We start from the raw sequence: 18,526 nt of genomic DNA, 5'->3' as shown, positions 1-18,526 counted from the left end.
GCTTACAAAATTTAGTCTCTCTCTGACTCTTTGCTGACATTAAAAGCATGAGAGAGAGAGAGAGAGAGAGAGAGAGAGAGAGAGAGAGAGAGAGAGAGAGAGAGAGAGATTTTCAGTCTTTACAACACAATATGCACAAAGACACACCAAAAGAGCCCGGCTTTCAGTACTTCAGTACTTTGATTTACACCTTGGACAGAGACATAAATGTTATTGTCCATGTCTCTGCTTTGGAGTTGTAAAAAGAAATCATATGAAACAGTTCCGGAACAGGCATAATGTATATTATTCGTTAAGTAACAAAACTGGCTACTTGGTCAATTTCTCTTCAAATGCAAAATGATAGCATTCCTCCAAGGAACTGATATATTGAAGTGGAAGAATATTGTTGTTGCGAATATTTCTTGATGCAGGTCACTAAAAGCATCGAAATCTTGTTTATATTTCTATATTTGAGCTTGCTAAAATTAGTCACCATGAACTAGATAAGTGAATCGCGAAGTACCGGTAAGTTTCCCCCGTTGTCTTCTCAAAACTCTCTTTAGGAAAGAATATAATACTCTGAACCCCCTCAAGATATTGCCAGGGTTTGCAATTTTTTTTTTATTTGCAATGTAGTACATGTACTAAAGTTATTTTTGCTTCTTTGATCAGCTTTAGATTCTGCAGAGTTGCAGTACTATCGTATCACCTTGCTCCTTTCCGTCGCACTTTTTCTTTGTAGTGGAAAGGTGGAATAGGCTGGAGATGATCTGACCTCCTTAATATACCCAGTTGACTACTCAATATTTTCATTTTAAGAATATTATGCTTCGCGCTGTAATAAACAATTTTTGGGGTTTTAATTTAAAAAAAAAATAATACATAAGCTTACTGAGGTCACATAACTAATGCAAAGATAAGAGAAAGTTCGTGTCTTTTCGAGAAGGAATAAAGTTGGAAACTCTTATTTTTGCGATTATTAAAATAGTAATGGTTTTTCGATCGGCGAGTTACTTTTGGAGTAAATACAAATTTACTAGATTAAAGGTGTAACTATTTATATTGCGCTTAAATGTGACATTTTCATACTGAATGCAACACGTAGCTTTAGCGATGTAACGCGAACCTTTCGGGAAAACTTGTTACGCTCGCGATATAAATTTATCGCGGAAACTGCTCTTATAAATTTTCAGTCTCGTTTTCACTGTTAATTTCTTCGCATGCCCAGGGTAATAAATCGGAATGAATTTAGGTTTCAAAAAATAATATACGCAATTTCACTACACATCTGAGCTTTCTATTATGTTACATTAAACTGTCGAGTTTTTATTAAAAAAAAAATAACTGATCAGGAAATATCATTTAGTTATGAGGCCAGTTTATCGTATTGTTATCTTTCAGTGGAACTCTGAATTGATGTGACAAATTGATGAAATCGCTGCCTTTATTTTCCCGTTTTTAAAAAATATATATAATTTTTAAATAAAAAAAAAGATCCCCTAGGGCCTAGGCTTGGACAATACGGGGATACTTATGAAATATAAGGAAAAACAATTGCTAAATGTTAACCGTGTCGGTAGCTACAATCGCGAGTATTCGAATAAGTTTTGTTTTAAAACCACGAAAGAAGATGGGGGAATAAGATGGCGCAAATGCCCATTCGGTTTAGTAGTGAAATACAATTTTGTATTTATTTTTCCCCAATTGAATCTAATCAAATATATTATAATACAACTTTGCAAAAGCAAAATTTCTAACTATAGTCAGTTTTTAATATATTTAACAAAAAAAAAGGAAAAAAATATTCTCGGAAATTTTGGTGGTATCGAACCCGTAACATAAAAACCCTAGATATATAAGGTTAGCTTATGCCAGGGACTCTAACCACTGAGCCATTTCAGACACAAAAAAGTGGGCTTTTTAAATATTATGTGTGACTAAAGCCACGAACTACCGGACTTGTATTATTTTTTTCAAAACGTTCAATTGTTGGGATACAAAATGGTATTTTTAATGTATAGTGGGTCATCTCTCCACGCTTTTGTTGATTGAAATCGGTTTGTTTTCCAATAGACTTTAATTAGATTATAAGAAAAATTTGGAGCACCGACCCACTCTATAAAAGAAAATGTCTTGAAGTTCTAAAAAATGACAGTATTTGCAGGTTTTGATACGTATACGCCTATTTGAGTCAACATATTCCAAGTATTGAACATACCTACAGGTTAAAAATCAATGATTCGTTAAATATATATTGTTTTAAATGATTTAAAAAAAAAACCTATCAGATTTATTGATAATTTAATTTTTCAGTAGCCTGTCCGACCGTGTATGGGCATTTTACACGCCTTATCCACCCATCTTCTTTTTGCTATAAAAAGATTTACATTTATGAACTAATGCCAGTGGCGTAGTTAGACCAGAAACGAAGTGCATGCTTAAAATTGCAGGGGGTCTGGGGGCCTCATAGCGGCCCCCAATGGGTCCAGGGCGAAGCCTGGTGGGGGTCCAGGGGGCGAAGGCCCAGGAAGCTCGTGGATTCTGACGATTTTTAACACTAAAATCATGGAATGCTCACTATTTAAGCATTATTTTCAGGCAGAAAAAATTGTTTTGGTTATAGTTTAGGCATAAAATAAAATCACAAAACTTATTAAAAGCTAAAAGAAGAAAACACTTTTCACGTGTGTTTTTTTTTACCCACCCAAAGCTTTTATTCTGAAGTTCATTTTCACCTAGTTTATGGTAATGAATATCTCAATAAAGCTGTGATATTCTAAGGGGGAAATTTAAAATGATGTGTAAAACTAAGTTCAAATGCAAAACAAATCTTTGCTTTATTAGGTACACACATTATGTACTGTTTCTGCACTGGCGTTGGAAGCAAATTGAAAGGGGGGGGGGGGGGGGGGGGCTAGACTAATCCTCAGAAATATTGAGAAGAAAGTAATTCCCAAATCACGGAAATCCTAATCCGTGAGGGGGGGTATACCTATACTTCCAAAAGAAAAAAACACTTACCCAATTTTTTTTCTTCAAAAATCATGGGGGGTGGAGCGGGGGGGGGGGGGGGGGGGGAACGGGTTCTATGCTTCTGAATCCAACTTCTCAATCTCTCAAGGTAAATTTAGGAACAATATTCTTTCCTGCGAGAAAAAGTGGGGGGCTGAATCCTCTATCATGCTATGTTTCTAATGGTTAGGTATAACTTTGCAAAAAAAAGTGGGGGGGGGGGCTAAGCCCCCCTAGCCCCCCCCCCCCCGTTCCGACGCCTATGTTCTGTAATATGGTACTGTAAGACCACATTGCGTGTCTACATGTATATTCATATATATGAGAAATAAGTGTAGGCACAAAGATTCCGGATAAAGTAGGACCGGGTGACAGAACCGGGTTGATGGAATAATATAACTAAGTATGGACCTTAATGATTGAATTCTTTTTTTTCTTTCTTTATTTTTTTTACTGAGTTTCTTCCTTCCTCCCCCCCCCCCCCCCCCAAAAAAAATGATGTGCATGCTCAGGCATATATAAGCATACATGGTAGCTACGCCACTGAAGGCGATAGTACTGAATTTTCGCGAACAAAAGCGGAACTTTAAACGGCACATAGATATAGTACATTTAAACATGAACTCAGTTCTAACTATATTGGACAGTGAATAAAAACAAGGATTGGAGCTTTTCTCTGTGGGTTCAAAATTATGTAACACTTAATTTAGAACTTCCAATCAGACTGTAACGTTATACCGATAAATAACCATACGACTTTTTCTGCTGAAAAAGTACAGCTTCAATTTGCCGGGGTGTGCCGAATGCAGCTTCACCATTCGTTTTTTTTTTTTTTTTTTTTTCGGTTGGGGGGGGGGTCGTAATCAATAATAAAGCTGATATCAGTTTATTCTCCTATCCCATATCCTCCTCTTTCAAGTTTTTATTTCATTATATGTTTCAAATATAATTATTAAAATGTTTATCTTAATTGCTCCAGTAGAAAACATTGACGTAAAAAACAATATTAATAAATTCAATCTAGCATACTCCCTAAAACAGAAAGAAAAAACTTTATTCATATGTCCCCTGTCTATTAAGGTCGTATGTGCTCAACAGAAATAGAGGGTGACAAATTAACCCTCCCCCGTCTACTTTCGATTTCACATTACAGGAACAAAATGGGTGGTGTGGATATTGTGAGCCTTGCATATTCCGTGACTGTAACAGCTGGAGGGCTGATGGGATATGTGAGGGCAGGTAATGTAGAATTTGTTTTTTCGTTATTATGTTTTGTAGTTCGGTATCATGCTGTGTCAACCATGGTAATTGACCTACATAAGTACATTGCTGCTCACCATAGACTTGTAGTCATAATAGTTTCAATTTGCTCAATGCAAGCCGATAACATGATTAATCCATTGTAGTAATAGTGAAGTAGCTGCAAGGAGTGAAGATTCACAATTGCCAAAAGTCTGAAAAGATATATTTACTGCCCAACTTAACCGTCCAATCTCTTTCAATTCAAATTGCATTAATTTTGTTACCCGGTATATCTCATCAGATTAATGGACAAGGAGATCCCTTAGTTCATCCAAAACTTCTTGGGGATCAATCTTATGAACTATAGACTTATAGGAAAATTTGCCATTTAAAAGTTGTTGGATTTGATATATATAATGCGGATTTATATGATCTTATTGTAATTTGGAACATGACAAAAGACAGCAATTATTAAATTCTTCTTCATTTTTCAGGGAGTATCCCCTCTTTGGTTGCTGGTCTTGCCTTTGGAAGTTTGATGGGGTACGGTACTTATCAGACCTCCAACGACCCACAAAACGTCAACCTGTCTCTGGGTATGTGATCTCGTTCAGACTCGATTCCAACACTGGAGGACAAGTTTGAATTCTGTTGATTTTTACTTATCACTATTTGGATACAACTTTTTTGCCTGTACTTGTATTATGAATAATGAATTGATGTAGAGTTAGAGTCTATGAATTTGAATTCAGTAGCAATAAGTAGAATATTGAAGATATATATGCTTTAATTAGGATGTAATTATTTCTTATAAAAAGTGACGAGTGGATTGCTGGCTGGTGTGATGGGATACAGGTTTTTCAACTCTGGAAAGTTCATGCCTGCTGGTCTTGTATTTGGCTTGAGGTAATACCTGTATTTTTATGGACTCTAGTGAAAGCTATTATAGAGAGAAAGAGAAAGGGAGAGAGAGATAGACAGAGAAAGAGAGATTTTGACTAAAAATATAATGGTGAAGGATGGTTCTGCTCATCAAGCTTTCTCATTATTTTAAACATTCTCAATTCGAAAAGAGAGAGAGAGAGGTAGAGGCTAGAATTGAGAGTAGAAAGGTTTAGGGGAGAGATTTTAACTACCGGTCAAAAAATAATAACTGAAGGATGGTTTATAAGTATTAATGGAGTTCTTTTGTTATTTTAAAAGACCTGTATCTCACTTCATTACTAGTGCATTTGTCATTTCAGTTTGCTGATGGTTGCCAGATTTGGATACAGAATTGCTTCAAGAACTTAATCATTTCACACGATTGTAACCACAAAGACTCTTGTTTTCATGCTTCATTTTATTCAGTCAGAAACTCAAAATAAAATAACATGTTACAGTATCGTACTTGTATTTGATTTATTATTCAGATCTTATAATACATGTACAAAGAAACAATTTATGTGCTGATAAAATTATATTAAAAACGTTAAATACATGTAAAGTATTATTTGGTATAAAATGACCTATTTGGTCAAAAAAATAAGTTACACAATGTAATTGGATGAACAATTTCTGTTTTAAGATTCTAAGTCTTATTCAATTCTTAACAAAAAATCTCTTCAATTTAATATTGTGCTTTAAGTAATAGCAAGCACCAGTAAATTAACTGCCAGTATGATCTACAAATAGTTAGACATTTTCCCTTAATTGCTATATATAGTATATAACTACTGGTAATAACTTAAAATTAACAAGAAACGAGAAACTCGAGATATGTAAAACTTTAAAATAAAACACATGTATATTTATTCTACACCATACACAGTGTACCGGTATATCTACATGAAGTTAATGCTAGCTACACTTTGCTGTTTTCTGAAAACACTTCAGACAATTTAATTCATAACAATTACATGATACCTTAACAACCCATGTTCTTGTTAATATTGGACGGAGTGTGATTTACCAGGTATCAGCCAACAGAAGGCATACGTAACTCATCTGTCAATACTATTTCTACATAAATAATAACTCAGCACAGATCATGTTTCCGTTGTCCCCCCACTGTTGGGCCCCACAGATTCTGGAATCACTGAGGTGGACATTTCAGATGGAATGACGTCGTAGCCTAGTTTTTTCATGTCTTTCATCACAACATTAAATGACACTGTCAGGAAGCCCTGCGATCTCACTCTGGTTACTGTAAATAGAAAAAAATACTATAACACTTGTTCATGGTACTTTTAACTATCCAAACTTTAATAGGTAACAATTTCAAGACTCATTTAGAACTATTTTAACAAGACCTTAGACTTTCAGTAGTATGTTACTATCTATTTCTTGCGTCAAAACAAGTGAAAAATTACGCTGGTTTGAAGTGAAATTTACACTGATTACGTAGTCTTAGCTCAAAAGCCAGACAAATCTTGTTGATTTCAAAGAGCTATGGCCAAGTGGCCAGCAATGAAATAGACAGGGCTACGTCACAGTGCTGTTTGACACAACTACCAAAAGTCCAAGCTCCTGTTATGGTTCTATAAATATCTTGAAGCAATAAGATTTTCTTTTAGTGCTTTGCATGTAATTTACTGTAGATTCTTTATTTTACAAGAGTTCTTTGATTTAACCATTTTGCAACAAATGGCGAGAATATGAAATCATGAGCGCCAAATTTTTATTATAGTTTCATTTAGCTTACATTTCTCCAAAAAATAAATGCAAAATTATAAAATAATCTTCTAGCGATTTAATGCAGATATTAAGTCCTCACATTTCATAAGGAATCTTTCTATAAATTTATAAAAAAAAAAGTCAGGAAACAGCCATTTTAATACATGATATGATACCTTCTCTTCCCTCTCCCTGGGCCAGCACCCTGACATCCACATACTCGGGGCGTCGCCCAAGGATCCACGCTGTTAATTTCTGAAGTTGGGAGGAGGACTCGGGTACAAACATTGGAATGCGAATCTTGTGCCTGAAAAACAATTCTCAGTGTTATCACACATCTTAAAATTGATTTTGTAAATGTCAGAGGTCGGGGTCATTTGATGTTAGATTATGACATCATTAATAGTTTGTGGTCAAATTGCAAGTGTTAAAATTTTTGCAGTTTTAATGTTGTAGAACACCAATGCAAATAAAGAGTTCAATCAAGAAACAACAGCTATAAAAACAAGAAATTGGAGGTTCCATGTTGGTTGCTAGCAAAACCAAGAACCCTCCCAACTCAATGGCCAAAAACCCACAGGCGTAGGCTTTAATATAAAGTCTTGATGGGATGTAAATCCACAGGAAACGGCATCAGATCAGTAGATCAATAAGTAAAATTAAAATTGGAGAAAACCTTTACCTTCCGGGTGTGATGGGTACGTGAGTGACTCCATATCCCCTCACAACATCCGTCCCAAATGCATCAATGCCATAAGCATGGACTATCAACTGTGGCCCTTAAAGATTTAAAGAAATAATTTCATACAAATTCAAGCTGAAACTAAACATCTGTTTATTCATTCAGGTTCTTCAATCTTTAGATATAATCAAAATTCAGGAGCACTTACAACCAAATGGATTAGTGGTTTTAAATGTTATATCCAGAGGAAAATTCCAGACAAACTGTTGCCTGTCATCTCGACTTTTCTTTGTGACTTGTGTCAGGCCTTCATCCAATCCCTAATAGAAAAAAAAATCATTTTAGTCCATAATTCATGTAATTACTGAATATTTCACAATAATGATTTTTAAACTCAAAATCTGAGTACAGACAATTGTGAAAATAATAAAATCATCTGATTAGAAATAATACTCACTGATGTAACTAGCCAATCCGGTCCAAACGTGAAGCAGTATTTGCAATATATGTCATCAAAATCTGGAAACTGGAAAAGTTTTCGATATTTTAGTTTACATATCAGGTATCAGGAGAAAACGTACCCAGGAGAAAACGTACCCAATTTATAGGGTACGTTTTCTCCTGGAGAAAACGTACCTTATAAAAATCATAATTATACTACTTCATAGTTTTTAATACTTTTAAATACTATTGTTCATAATAAATATACAGAAATGTAAGAATTTCATAGATATATGAATTTAATACTTTATAATTTTAAAGGGGTTGGACACATTAAATAATTTTCATATGCTACTTTAATGCATATTTCAATGCATAGATGTATAGAAATATATTCATTTTATGAATGATATCTTTATAATAATTGTAGCAACTTTTATTCTAGTACAAAATAATGACCTGTCATAAAGTGTTATCAGTCTACTTCTAATTAACCATTTATCGGTAGCCTTACCGATTTAAGTTTCTGTATGAAAGATCCCCTGATTTTAATTATAGTGATAATCAATTAAATACCTGAGGAGTTATTATGTAATATTATGTATTGCCTCCCCGCGCAGGAGGTAGAAATATTCACTCTCCACACATTATACATGTCAGTGGTGTCGGAAGCAAATTGACTGTTCAATGTTACATCTCGTAGTAGTTTCCATATCTATATGAATCAAACAAATATTTACAAATAGTGCCATTATAAAAAATGTACGTATAGATGTTTTAAAGTATACTTACAAAAAAAAAAAAAGAAAAATAAGAATACATTCTTTGTGTAAAAGTCTTGGACTTGGTTTTATTAAGCAACTTTGTTTTATAGATAATTTTCAAAAAAATGTTTTAAAAAACGCAATATCGACTTCATGAGATACTCATGATTTAGTACTCCAAATGAGATTGCAATAAAAACTAATTATTTAATGGTTTCGTTTATGGTGGATTAATTGTCGACTAATTAAACTGCTCAGGCCACTTTCGTGTATGTGTATGTTACAAATTATTGTCTTACTAATTTAGGTACGTGACCATGCTAACTATGCATTTAAAAACTACAGTGACCATGCTAACTATGCATTTAAAAACTACAGTGCTCAACAAATGATACAAATGTTCATTGTATATTATATTTTATTTCATTTAAGAATATCTATGAAAACCATTATTTATTATTTCGATAGGGTACGTTTTCTCTTGGAGAAAACGTACCTGGGTACGTTTTCTCCTGCAGAAGACTTACCCTATAAGTTAGGTACATTTTCTCCTGGGTACGTTTTCTCCAACATTCATCCTTAATACTTAAATTGTACTTTATGTTAACGTATTAACGTAAAATAAAAACTAATATTGCTACTTGTTATAACTAACATCAAAATGCATTTACATTGCTATGTCGTATTATGCACTCTGTATTTTCCATTATCATGAATGTCAGTCTACATCTATATCGTGATAATTTCGCAAAAAAGTTTTATCAAGCCTTTTTCTATAATAATTTTCAACAAACTGCTAAATAAATCACTTTTCAAATAAAAGAAAAATTATCATTTTATCAACATTAAACAAGTTGGTGCATGACTTTATGTTCAACGTTATACATGATTTCATCGTTCCTATAGTATTAGGATGCTTTTCTACAAAAACATGAACACACTATTTTCACACACCTCTGCTGATTCAATCTGCCCTCCAACCATTAAAAGAAACACCGAGCTCTGTGACATTTTCAGTGAAGATTCACCGCCACTTGCCACTGAATTAGTCGTTGAGATAGGTAAACAAAGGTCACGCTATTTACCGGGAAAAGCAGGAGAATGCGCTATCAGGGAATATACGTCCCTGGTGCTATATAAAAATAAATAAATATAAAAAATATAAATATAAAATCATGTCTTAACTTAAATGATTAAGGAATGTGAATCAAACTGTTTTTTTATTTTTCAATTTAGATATTATATCACAATTTTTTTAAATGACGCAAAATAAAAGAAATAAACAATCGGGATCGAACCCTATTCTGACAATTATTTAAAAAAAGATTAGTGAATTTAATATTTAATAGCGTTTTAGATATAGGAAACATTTGTGATTTGTTCAATTTACATTAAAGTCCAGACTTATAACTCATAAACTCACAATTACTGTATGTTTCGAAATGATTTTTGCGCATTGCGTTATGTACACTCCTTCCTCAATTATTTCTAATCGGGATCAACTTGAGGTATAGAATAGGGTACTTTTTATATCCTATAACCAGGCACTATAACCAGGATGTGCGCATGCGTGAACCAACTTTCCATCGGGATCGGTAAACGATTGGGAGGAAATTCGAAAGCTATTTGGAGGAACTTCGAACTGATATATGTGCAATTTAAAAATGCGATTTTTATATGAAAAATATTATCAGAAGTGATAAAAATGTTATGTACATTAGATTTTACACCAAAAAATTAAATAAATAATTGAGAGAACAATCAAAATCAATGTTACAGGAAAACAACAGGCACTTAGCATCGGAGGGGGGGGGGGGGGTTGGAATGGGGGCAGGGACAGGGGGACGGGACTGCCCCCCTCCAGCACACGTTTTCTCGCAGCAAATATTTTTCTTGAATTTACTTTTAAAAAAATGTAAATTAACATACAGTTCATGCGCGGATCCAGAAATTTTTTCCAGGAGGGGGGGGGGGTCCGAAGGATAATTGTGTTTGCCAGGGGGGGGCCGAGGCATATTTTTGCGATAATTTTACTATGTAAATTTAATAAATTTTCATTTTCCAGGGGGGGGTCGGGACCCCCCCGACCCCCCCTCTAGATCCGCGCATGCAGTTGCACCCCCCCCCCAATGTTTTTGGGACCATGTAAAATTTGAAATGAAAGAGAGGAAATAAACTGTGAAATTGAAGTTAAAGGTACTTAGCCCCCTACCCCCACGGATTAGGATTTTCAATTATTTAAAAAGTATTTTTGAGTTGGGGCTTTTTTCAAGGCAAGATTGGATGAGTCTGCCCTCAACCCACTTTGCTACGATGCTAGGTGCCTGAACAAAATATCATGGTTTCATTACATACATGTATGCTAGTATAAAGACTTTATGTAAACCAATATTATCTCGTGCATTGTTCCTTTCACCAGGTTCTACAAACACCTTAGTCCAAAATAAATTAAAAAATCCAAGACTAGGAGGGGAAGAAAGAAGAAATATATTTTCCTTTTTTTTTTTTACTCAGGAGCTATTTTGTTGGGGGGGGGGGGTATAAGCGGTGAACAGGTCACTGACTCCTTGTAGATCTACCCATGACCTATCACCAGAGTCTGTATACACATAACCAGGGTCAGTATACCCATCATCATGGTCTCCAGGGTCAGAGTACGTATCACCAGAGTCTGTGTGCCCATCACCAGAGTCTGTACACCCATAACCAGGGCTAGTATGCCCATCACCAGGGTCTCCATACCTATCACCAGGGTCAGAGTACGTATCACCAGAGTCTGTGTGCCCATCACCAGAGTCTGTACACCCATAACCAGGGCCAGTATACCCATCACAGGGTCTCCATACCTATCACCAGGGTCAGAGAACGTATCACCAGAGTCTGTGTGCCCTTCACCAGGGTCTGTACACCCATAACCAGGGCCAGTATACCCATCACAGGGTCTCCATACCTATCACCAGGGTCAGAGTACGTATCACCAGAGTCTGTGTGCCCTTCACCAGAGTCTGAACACCCATAACCAGGGCCAGTATACCCATCACCAGGGTCTTCATACCTATCACCAGGGTCAGAGTACGTATCACCAGAGTCTGTGTGCCCATCACCAGGGTCTGTATACCCATAACAGGGCCAGTATACCCATCACCAGGGTCTCCATACCTATCACCAGGGTCAGAGTACGTATCACCAGAGTCTGTGTGCCCATCACCAGAGTCTGTACACCCATAACCAGGGCCAGTATACCCATCACCAGGGTCTCCATACCTATCACCAGGGTCAGAGTACGTATCACCAGAGTTTGTGTGCCCATCACCAGGGTCTGGATACCCATAACCAGGGTCAGTATACCCATCACCAGGGTCTCCATACCTATCACCAGGGTCAGAGTACGTATCACCAGAGTCTGTGTGCCCATCACCAGAGTCTGTACACCCATAACCAGGGTCAGTATACCCATCATCAGGGTCTTCATACCTATCACCAGGGTCAGAGAACGTATCAACAGAGTCTGTGTGCCCTTCACCAGGGTCTGTACACCCATAACCAGGGCCAGTATACCCATCACAGGGTCTCCATACCTATCACCAGGGTCAGAGTACGTATCACCAGAGTCTGTGTGCCCTTCACCAGAGTCTGTACACCCATAACCAGGGCCAGTATACCCATCACCAGGGTCTTCATACCTATCACCAGGGTCAAAGTACGTATCACCAGAGTCTGTGTGCCCATCACCAGGGTCTGTATACCCATAACAGGGCCAGTATACCCATCACCAGGGTCTCCATACCTATCACCAGGGTCAGAGTACGTATCACCAGAGTCTGTGTGCCCATCACCAGAGTCTGTACACCCATAACCAGGGCCAGTATACCCATCACCAGGGTCTCCATACCTATCACCAGGGTCAGAGTACGTGTCACCAGAGTTTGTGTGCCCACCACCAGGGTCTGGATACCCATAACCAGGGTCAGTATACCCATCACCAGGGTCTCCATACCTATCACCAGGGTCAGAGTACGTATCACCAGAGTCTGTGTGCCCTTCACCAGAGTCTGTACACCCATAACCAGGGCCAGTATACCCATCACCAGGGTCTCCATACCTATCACCAGGGTCAGAGTACGTATCACCAGAGTCTGTGTGCCCATCACCAGAGTCTGTACACCCATAACCAGGGCCAGTATACCCATCACCAGGGTCTTCATACCTATCACCAGGGTCAGAGTACGTATCACCAGAGTCTGTGTGCCCATCACCAGGGTCTGTATACCCATAACAGGGCCAGTATACCCATCACCAGGGTCTTCATACCTATCACCAGGGTCAGAGTACGTATCACCAGAGTCTATGTGCCCATCACCAGGGTCTGTATACCCATAACAGGGCCAGTATACCCATCACCAGGGTCTTCATACCTATCACCAGGGTCAGAGTACGTATCACCAGAGTCTGTGAGCCCATCACCAGGTTCTGTATACCCATAACACGGCCAGTATACCCATCACCAGGGTCTCCATACCTACCACCAGGGTCAGAGTACGTATCACCAGAGTCTGTGTGCCCATCACCAGAGTCTGTACACCCATAACCAGGGTCAGTATACCCATCACCAGGGTCTCCATACCTATCACCAGGGTCAGAGTACGTATCAACAGAGTCTGTGTGCCCATCACCAGAGTCTGTACACCAATAACCAGGGTCAGTATACCCATTACCAGGGTCTCCATACCTATCACCAGGGTCAGAGTACGTATCACCAGAGTCTGTGTGCCCTTCACCAGAGTCTGTACACCCATAACCAGGGTCAGTATACCCATCACCAAGGTCTTCATACCTATCACCAGGGTCAGAGTACGTATCACCAGAGTCTGTGTGCCCTTCACCAGGGTCAGTATACCCATAACAGGACCAGTATACCCATCACCAGGGTCTCCATACCTATCACCAGGGTCAGAGTACGTATCACCAGAGTCTGTGTGCCCTTCACCAGAGTCTGTACACCCATAACCAGGGCTAGTATACCCATCACCAGGGTCTCCATACCTATCACCAGGGTCAGAGTACGTATCACCAGAGTTTGTGTGCCCATCACCAGGGTCTGGATACCCATAACCAGGGTCAGTATACCCATCACCAGGGTCTCCATACCTATCACCAGGGTCAGAGTACGTATCACCAGAGTCTGTGTGCCCTTCACCAGAGTATGTACACCCATAACCAGGGCCAGTATACCCATCACCAGGGTCTTCATACCTATCACCAGGGTCAGAGTATGTATCACCAGAGTCTGTGTGCCCATCACCAGGGTCTGTATACCCATAACAGGGCCAGTATACCCATCACCAGGGTCTCCATACCTATCACCAGGGTCAGAGTACGTATCACCAGAGTCTGTGTGCCCATCACCAGAGTCTGCACACCCATAACCAGGGCCAGTATACCCATCACCAGGGTCTTCATACCTATCACCAGGGTCAGAGTACGTATCACCAGAGTCTGTGTGCCCATCACCATGGTCTGTATACCCATAACAGGGCCAGTATACCAATCACCAGGGTCTCCATACCTATCACCAGGGTCAGAGTACGTATCACCAGAGTCTGTGTGCCCATCACCAGAGTCTGTACAACCTTAACCAGGGCCAGTATACCCATCACCAGGGTCTCCATACCTATCACCAGGGTCAGAGTACGTGTCACCAGAGTTTGTGTGCCCATCACCAGGGTCTGGATACCCATAACCAGGGCCAGTATACCTATCACCAGGGTCTCCATACCTATCACCAGGGTCAGAGTACGTATCACCAGGGTCTGTGTGCCCATCACCAGAGTCTGTACACCAATAACCAGGGTCAGTATACCCATTACCAGGGTCTCCATACCTATCACAAGGGTCAGAGTACGTATCACCAGAGTCTGTGTGCCTATCAGCAGGGTCTGTACACCCATGACCAGGTTCAGTATACCCATCACCAGGGTTTCCAGGGTCAGAGTACGTATCACTAGTGTTTGTGTGTCTGTCACCAGAGTCTGTACACTCATGACCAGGGTTAGAATACCCATCATCAGGGTCTCCATAGCTATCACCAGGGTCAGTGTACGTATCACCAGAGTCTGTGTGCCCATCACAAGTGTCAGTATACACATATCCAACAATAAAAAATCCAAGACAAGGAGGGGGAGAGGGTGAAATCTATATATTTTTTCTTTTACTCAGGAGCTATTTTGTTTGGGGGGGGGGTATAAGGGGTTAACATGTCACTGACCCCTAATAGATCTATCCATGACCTATCACCAGGGTCTGTATACACATTACCAGGGTCAGTTACACATCACCAGGGTCAGAGTACGTATCACCAGAGTCTGTGTGTCAGTCACCAGAGTCTGTACACCCATAACCAGGGTCAGTATACCCATCACCAGGGTCTCCATACGTATCACCAGGGTCAGAGTATGTATCACCAGAGTCTGTGTGCCCATCACCAGAGTCTGTACACCCATAACCAGGGTCAGTATACCCATCACCAGGGTCTCCATACGTATCACCAGGGTCAGAGTATGTATCACCAGAGTCTGTGTGCCCATCACCAGAGTCTGTACACCCATATCCAGGGCCAGTATGCCCATCACCAGGGTCTAAATACTTATCACCAGGAATAGTTTACGAATCAATAGGGTCTGTGTGCCCATCATTAGGGTCAGTATATCTATCACAACAGTCAGTGCACTTATCATCAGGGTTTGTACATCCATTACTTTGATCAGTAGACTTTCACCAGGATAACTGTACCTATTACCTATCACCAGAGTTAGTTTACCTAACGGCCGTGTCAGTGTACGCATCCGTGGGTCTGAGGGCCCATCTCCAAGGTCAGTATACCTATCACAAGAGTCAGTACATTTATCACCAGTATATCTATCACATTCTCTATCACCAGGGTCAGTATACCTATCGACAGAGTCAGTGTACGTATCACAAGGGTCTGTAGCCAATCACAGGGGTCAGTATGTATCCATTACCAGAGTCGGTATACACAAAAGTGTAGATATTATAAGGTCAGCATACGTAACACCAGAATCTCAAAATCTATAACCAGGGTAAGTATAACCATCACCTGAGACAGTATACCTATCACAAGGATCATGAGTGTACGTATCACCAAGGTATGTGTAATCTTCACCAGGATCAGTATACCTATCACCAGGGTCACTGTACTTATCAACAGGGTCAGTATTACCTGACTCAGGTAATGGATATACAAACCCTAATGATAAGTGCACTGACTGTTGTGTTAGGTATACTGACCCTGGTGATGGGCACACAGACCCTATTGATGCGTACACTATCCTGGTGAAAAGTATTAAGACCCTGGTGAAGGGTAAACTGACCTTTGTTATGAATATACAGACCATGATAATGGGCACACAGACCCTAGTACTACGAACACTGACCCTACTAAAAGGTATAATGACCCAGGTGATATGTTTACAGTTCTGGTGATACGTACTATGACTCTGGTGATAGGCATTATGACCCTGGTGATAGGTATTGAGACCCTGGTGATGGGTATACTGACTTTGGCTACGGATGTACAGACCCTGGTCATGAGCACACAGACTCTGCTGATACGTACTCTGACCCTGGTGATAGGTAGTGAGACCCTGGTGATGGGTATGCTGACCCTGGTTATGGGTGTACATACCCTGGTGATGGGTATACTGACCCTGGTTATGGGTGTACATACCCTGGTGATGGGTATACTGACCCTGGTTATGGGTGTACAGACTCTGGTGATACGCACTCTGATCCTGGTGATAGATATGAAGACCTTGGTGATGGGTATACGGACCCTGGTTATGGGTGTACAGACCCGGGTGATTGGTATACTCACCCTGGTGATGAGTGTACAGACCCCGTTGTTGGGCACACAAACTCTAGTGATGGATATAATGACCCTGGTGATAGGTATGGAGACCCTGGTGATGGGTATACTGGCCCTGGTTATGCGTGTACAGACCCTGGTGATAGGCACACAGACTCTGGTGATACGTACTCTGACCCTGGTGATAGGTATGGAGACCCTGGTGATGGGTATACTGACCCTGGTTATTGGCGTACAGACCTTGGTGATGGGCACACAGACTCTAGTGATACGCACTCTGACCCTGGTGATAGGTATGGATACCCTCGTGATGGGTATACTAACCCTGGTTATGGGTGTACAGACCCTGGTGATGGGCACACAGACTCTGGTGATACGCACGCTGACCCTGGTTATGGGTGTACAGACCCTGGTGATGGGTATACTGACCCTGGTTATGGGTGTACAGACCCTGGTGATGGGCACACAAACTCTGGTGATACGTACTCTGACCCTGGTGATAGGTATGGAGACCCTGATGATGGGTATACCGGCCCTGGTAATGGGTGTACAGACTCTGGTGATGGGCACACAGATTCTGGTGATAGGTACTCTGACACTGGTGATAAATATTGAGACCTTGGTGATGGGTATACTGACTTTGGCTACGGATGTACAGACCCTGGTGATGAGCTCACAGACTCTGATGATACGTACTCTGACCCTGGTGATAGGTATGGAGACCCTGGTGATGGGTATACTGACCCTGGTTATGGGTGTACATACCCTGGTGATGGGTATACTGACCCTGGTTATGGGACTCTAGTGATACGCACTCTGAACCTGGTGATAGATATGAAGACCCTGGTGATGGGTATACTGACCCTGGTTATGGGTGTACAGACCCGGGTGATTGGTATACTGACCCTGGTGATGGGTGTACAGACCCCGTTGTTGGGCACACAAACACTAGTGATGGATATAATGACCCTGGTGATAGTTATGGAGACCCTGGTGATGGGTATACTGGCCCTGGTTCTGGGTGTACAGACCCTGGTGATAGGCAGAGAGACTCTGGTGATACGCACTCTGTCCCTGGTGTTAGGTATTGAGACCCTGGTGATGGGTATACTGACCCTGGTTATGGGCGTACAGACCCTGGTGATGGGCACACAGACTCTGGTGATACGTACACTGACCCTGGTGATAGGTATGGAGACCCTGATTATGGGTATACTAACCCTGGTCATGAGTGTACAGACTCTGGTGACTGACACACAGACTCTGGTGATACGTACTCTGAACCTGGTGATATATGAAGACCCTGGTGATGGGTATACTGACCCTGGTTATGGGTGTACAGACCCGGGTGATTGGTATACTGACTCTGGTGATGGGTGGACAGACCCCGTTGTTGGGCACACAAACACTAGTGATGGATATAATGACCCTGGTGATAGGTATGGAGACCCTGGTGATGGGTATCCTGGCCCTGGTTATGCGTGTACAGACCCTGGTGATAGGCACACAGACTCTGGTGATACGTACTCTGACCCTGGTGATAGGTATGGAGACCCTGGTGATGGGTATACTGACCCTGGTTATTGGCGTACAGACCTTGGTGATGGGCACACAGACTCTAGTGATACGCACTCTGACCCTGGTGATAGGTATGGATACCCTCGTGATGGGTATACTAACCCTGGTTATGGGTGTACAGACCCTGGTGATGGGCACACAGACTCTGGTGATACGCACGCTGACCCTGGTTATGGGTGTACAGACCCTGGTGATGGGTATACTGACCCTGGTTATGGGTGTACAGACCCTGGTGATGGGCACACAAACTCTGGTGATACGTACTCTGACCCTGGTGATAGGTATGGA

The 18,526-nt window shown here is 40.5% G+C and overlaps 2 protein-coding genes across 2 annotated transcripts; one reads left to right on the top strand and one right to left on the bottom strand.

The window, feature by feature from the left end:
- Nucleotides 1-4,064: 4,064 nt before the first annotated feature.
- On the top strand, nucleotides 4,065-5,620 carry LOC128166983 (transmembrane protein 14C-like). Its single transcript, XM_052832469.1, has 4 exons — nucleotides 4,065-4,233; nucleotides 4,731-4,832; nucleotides 5,055-5,142; nucleotides 5,481-5,620. The coding sequence occupies exons 1-4, from the start codon at nucleotides 4,080-4,082 to the stop codon at nucleotides 5,527-5,529; spliced, it is 393 nt and encodes a 130-aa protein (XP_052688429.1). The 5' UTR covers nucleotides 4,065-4,079; the 3' UTR covers nucleotides 5,530-5,620.
- On the bottom strand, nucleotides 5,613-10,270 carry LOC128166982 (B9 domain-containing protein 1-like). The gene is made up of 7 exons (XM_052832468.1): nucleotides 10,202-10,270; nucleotides 9,733-9,910; nucleotides 8,031-8,099; nucleotides 7,782-7,893; nucleotides 7,574-7,670; nucleotides 7,068-7,198; nucleotides 5,613-6,421 (listed from the first exon to the last, which is right to left on the bottom strand). Exons 2-7 carry the CDS (start codon nucleotides 9,787-9,789, stop codon nucleotides 6,264-6,266), a joined length of 624 nt encoding a protein of 207 aa, XP_052688428.1. The 5' UTR covers nucleotides 9,790-9,910; nucleotides 10,202-10,270; the 3' UTR covers nucleotides 5,613-6,263.
- Between the last annotated feature and the right edge of the window lie 8,256 nt (nucleotides 10,271-18,526).

Source organism: Crassostrea angulata, chromosome 10, assembly GCF_025612915.1.
Source record: "Crassostrea angulata isolate pt1a10 chromosome 10, ASM2561291v2, whole genome shotgun sequence".
Taxonomy (NCBI): Eukaryota; Metazoa; Mollusca; class Bivalvia; order Ostreida; family Ostreidae; genus Magallana; species Magallana angulata.
Note: the sequence above shows the minus strand (reverse complement) of the source record. Positions and strands in the feature narration are given on the sequence as shown.